This window comes from Nansenia antarctica (assembly GCF_963989245.1).
Source record: "Nansenia antarctica genome assembly, chromosome: 17".
Classification (NCBI taxonomy): Eukaryota; Metazoa; Chordata; class Actinopteri; order Argentiniformes; family Microstomatidae; genus Nansenia; species Nansenia antarctica.
In genome coordinates, this window is record NC_137687.1 from 3386141 (window position 1) to 3391140 (window position 5000).

Here is a 5000-nt window from a genome sequence, read left to right on the forward strand (position 1 = left end):
CAGTAATCTAATCTAATCTGAATCTAATCTAATCTAATTGTATCTATTCATTTGGTAGCAGGAATTTATTGGAACTATATCATTTCTGACCGAAGCCAAGTAATACAATCAACATTCATCGACTCAAGAAGAGTTAAAAGCATAAGGGGACAGATTATGTAATCTTATACAAATGCAAAATGTCACATTATGTACTTCAAATGTGGGTCGTTACCCCTTTAACAGTCACACTTCAAACCCCGCCCCTATTTATTTTCTCATCCAGGAAGTACAGTGAGCCTTCTCAGACCCGCTCAATCAACCCTGGAACACTGAGATGGGCCGTATGCGCTCTCATTGTCAGTGGAATAGGCAACGACTGCTTTTGCCTGACTCAAGGCATTAGGGCTTGTTGTGTTTGCCATTGCTCACACTAAAACCACAACATCATTGCCCGGACAGACAACAAACGCTATAATGTCATTATAGTACTATTTCTGTAAATAAAGACGATCAAAGTGTTGACTTGACATCTGGACTGGAGGCTGGCTGATCTGTTATTCTACAAGCCGACTGGAGAAACTCTTTTCTGGGTGCTAGAAGTCCAGATCTAAGCTCCCAGGGTCTATGCAACACTGGGCTCAGGCCTTGTTGAATTACACAGATCCAATAATTTTGGATTGTGATTTTATGGACTTGTAGCTTTTTTTTCGCTTTCGTCTGTTGTTATTATTCAATAGGTTGGCAGATCGGTGGTTCGAACCCCGGTTGGCCACGTGCCGAGGTGTCCTTGGGCAAGACACAAATTCCCAAATTATTATTATTATTTTTCGCTCTTCTGTTTTTATTATTCGTCGGATGAAATGGACACAGACAAGTTTAACTATGTCTACAGTTGTGACATGGACATCAATGTGCAACTCAAAATGTAAGTGTTGTTGTTCACATCTAATCCCATCTAATGACAGCTGGATTATTCTTCCTGTTTTTAATGTTTTTGACGGTTGTATTATTATTATTGTTGACAGGACAGGTGACATTTAATGACAAGACATTGTCCAGTTCGTTCGTGGTTTACATGTATCAACATTGTCTGGAACACACCGCAAAAGTCTCTCTCAGTAGAGTTGTTTGGGTCATATTGACCCTAGCGAGCATGGCAACATCATGACTCAACTGAATCGACTCCCCTACCAGCCCGGGGGGGGCTCGAGGGCTCTGAACTCTTATTTGGGAACACAATCCGCGTGTTGTTGACGTCATGCACATTCCGACGGGTCACACGCTGCCCTCGTGACGTCTCTTAACGGGCTTGGGTTCCGCAGTGTGGGTCATAAATAATCTTCATCACTTTTAACAAAGCGTTGCAGGGTAGCTCTGCTTTATTACCAGGGCTCTCAAGTCTCACGCATTGGGCGTGAGACACACGCGGCGTGTGATCGTGTGAACGGGTTGAAATGCGTGTGTCTCACGCCCAATGCGACTTGAGAGCCCTGGTAATACGCTCTGGAATAAAGTTATGATGTACTTTGTATTGCCATATGAAGTAATTATCGCACCTGTTCGTGCGATCCGTGTCCTACTAAATTGAGATGCCCTACAATCTAGATCAGTGGTTGGTTAGCATGCAAATCATTAATATGGGGACTTAAGTTTGTGGTGCTTATGTCCAGGGTTCCCACCACGCGGGTCCTTGAAATCCTTGAAAGTTTGTGAATTTGAGAAAAAACTAATCAAGGTCTTGAAAATAGACATGGTGGGTCATTGAAAGTGCTTGAATTCCCCTCCTCTCTCTCTCTCTAAAAAAATGATGTGTGGGAACCCTGTATGTACCTTACACTGTTGGGCAACACATAAGTACTTTGGTCTAGAATAGCATATATGAAATATACACAACATATGAAATATATACAACAAGGTGTTGTCAGACTATTTCCCCCCACCCCTCGTTGCTCACATCTCAAATTGCTTCACCCTCCTCCATCCCTCCTCCATCTCTCCCTCCTCCATCTCTCTCCCTCCTCCATCTCTCACCCTCCTCCATCTCTCTCCCTCCTCCATCTCTCTCCCTCCTCCATCTCTCTCCCTCTTCCATATCACTCTCTCCTCCATCTCTCTCTCTCCTCCATCTCTCTCCCTCCTCCATCTCTCTCCCTCCTCCATCTCTCCCTCCTCCATCTCTCTCCCTCCTCCATCTCTCTCCCTCCTCCATCTCTCTCCCTCTTCCATATCGCTCTCTCCTCCATCTCTCTCCCTCCTCCATCCCTCCTCCATCTCTCTCCCTCCTCCATCCCTCCTCCATCTCTCTCCCTCAGAGGCAGTCTGGAGGGCAAGAGGGAGCAGAAAAGCTACAAGGCGCTGTTGCAGGACCCCATGCTGCGCTTCTCTGGCCTCTACCAGGAGGACTGCTCAGACTTGTATGTCACCTGCCAGGTGTTCGCCGAGGGCAAGCCGCTGGCCCTGCCCGTCCGCACCTCCTACAAGGCCTTCAGTACCCGCTGGAAGTGAGTGGCACTTGAACATTTTGACAGTTGAACACTGGTGGACTCAGGGGGGGGGGGGGGGGGGGCAGAGGGGGCGACCGCCCCTCCTGGTGCCCCCACGGTTGAAAAACGTCTCTCTTAAGTGCCCTTTTGAGTGGCGAAAATGAGAGGACGTGCCCCTCCAATGGTCTAAACTTGACCACCATCAGCCTGAGTCCGCCACTGCAGTTGAATATGCTTGTTGTTTTTTTCTTTGACTTGTGGGTCTCTTCTCTGTGTCATTTAAACATGTCGCTGTCATTCAGAATGTGATTTTGATCATCTCTTATTTACCCAGGCCAGTAGTCAGAGCGCTGCAGCCTGCAGGGCTTAGACCTCCAGGGCAAATGGAGACTCCAGTAGTCCAGCACATATGACATGAGAGTGTCTCCAAAGTGTTCATTTCCTCTCTCTCTATCTGTCTCTCTCTCTCTCTCTATCTCTATCTTTCTCTGTCTTCTCCCCCCCTCTTTCTCTCTCTCTCTCTGTCTCTCTTTCTCTCTTTGTCTCTCTGCCTCCCTCTCCTATTTCTCCCTCCCTCTCTCTCTCTCTCTCTATCTCTATCTTTCTCTGTCTTCTCCCCCCCTCTTTCTCTCTCTCTTTCTTTTTCTCCCTCCCTCCCTCCCTCTCTCTCTCTCCTTCTCTCTCTCTCTCTGTCTCTCTGTCTCTCTGTCTCCCTCTCCGGTTTCTCCCTCCCTCCCTCTCTCTCTCTCTCTCTCCCTCCCTCTCTCTCTCTCTCTCTCTCTCTCCCTCCCCCTCCCTCTCTCTCTCTCTCTCTCTCTCTCTCTCTCTCTCTCTCCCTCCCTCCCTCAGCTGGAATGAGTGGTTGCGGCTGCCAGTGAAGTACCCAGACCTTCCCCAGAGTGCCCAGGTGGCCCTCACAGTGTGGGATGTGTACGGGCCAGGCAGGGCCACCCCTGTAGGGGGGACCACTGTCACTCTCTTTGGCAAATACGGGTGAGTCTCAACCAAGAGGGCACATACATTTAAGCAATATCACACGAGAGGGAGTGTGTTTTACTGAATATCACATCAGCACGGCTGTGATTCGGTCGTAGGTACGAGGCCGCAGGCTTATTACTGTTATTAGTTAACAGATTATGATTTGTTTGTTTGTTTATTTAATCATAAAAATAAACCAAAAATAGTTCCGCAACTGAACTTCAAATGGACTGTTGCCTAGTAACCTGAACACAAACATGTAGTCTAATTAACGGTCATTTAGTAGAACATCTGTGCGGCGGAGTGATACATATAGTTAAAAGTCCCAGTGCTGTTATACTGTATATCAGCACTCATGGAATGCCTCTTGTCCAATCAAATTACTTGGTCGGAACTAACTGTTGTATAATGCACAGTAAGCTCCCTCAGAGTCTTGGCCTTTCAATGGAGGTTGACGTAAAAGCAGACGGAATACTGAAGTGTAACTTGAAACATGCTCGTCTGTTATATTATATTATATTATATTTTATTATTATTCTCTGCCACTAAATCACTTCTAGTCATCCAGAAAGCTGATCAATCACTGATGGATTGACATCTTCTCCCATCCTCCATCCTCCATCCCTCCCTCTCTCTCTCTCAGAATGTTCCGGCAAGGGATGCATGATCTAAAGGTGTGGCCGGGGGTGGAGGGGGACGGAGGGGAGCCCACCAGCACCCCAGGACGCACCAGCAGCAGCCTGGCGGAGGACCAGATGGGCAGACTGGCCAAGGTGGGCGCAGGGCCGAGGGTCCTTAGGTCACATGAGACTGAGGAGAGAGAGAGAGAGAGAGAGAGAGAGAGAGAGAGAGAGAGAGAGAGGGAGAGAGGGAGAGAGGGAGAGAGAGAGAGAGAGAGAGAGAGAGAGAGGTTGAGAGAGAGAGAGAGAGAGGTGGGGGGGGGTTGTGTGTGTGTGTGTGTGTGTGTGTGTGTGTGTGTGTGTGTGTGTGTGTGTGTGTGTGTGTGTGTGGGGGTGTGTGTGTGTGTGTGTGTGTGTGTGTGTGCGCGTGCGTGCGTGCGTGTGCGTGTTTAATGTTGGATTGTGAGAGTGTTGATGTGTCTACGGGTGTGTAATTGTGACTGGGTGGTGTGTGTGTGTGTGTGTGTGTGTGTGTGTGTGTGTGTGTATGTGTGTGTGTGTGTGTGTGTGTGTGTGTGTGTGTGTGTGTGTGTGTGTGTGATATCCTCCTGTCTAAAACGCCATCTATTCCAGGGCCCTGACCTGGAGGTACTCAGTGATGTGAGTACTGAATGCTGTACATGTGTGTGTGTGTGTGTGTGTGTGAGTGAGCGTGTCAGTGTCTCTGTCTTTATTTGTGTTCTCTAAAGGGTCGTACAGTAAAGGCCTTTGGTGGACATATTTACCAGCCACTTTCTGCTGGTGGATTTTTGGTGTGTGAGTGCATTTTGTGTGTGCGTGTGCGTGTATATCATGCATGGACAGATAACGTGTATAACGATCGAAGGTTATTGTACATCAACTCCTGCTGCCATGTATGAGGAAGCACCACCACGCC

At 47.9% G+C, this 5000-nt stretch overlaps 1 protein-coding gene across 1 annotated transcript in view; it reads left to right on the top strand.

Moving 5' to 3' along the window:
* The first annotated feature begins 774 nt into the window (after nt 1-774).
* The window catches only part of pik3c3 (phosphatidylinositol 3-kinase, catalytic subunit type 3), an 18827-nt gene continuing 14601 nt past the window's right edge, over nt 775-5000 (top strand). The window contains exons 1-4 of the mRNA XM_080547492.1: nt 775-907; nt 2295-2483; nt 3315-3458; nt 4087-4216. Of these exons, the coding sequence (XP_080403618.1) occupies nt 843-907; nt 2295-2483; nt 3315-3458; nt 4087-4216 (528 nt within the window). The 5' untranslated portion in view covers nt 775-842. The remainder of the gene's footprint in view (nt 908-2294; nt 2484-3314; nt 3459-4086; nt 4217-5000) is intronic.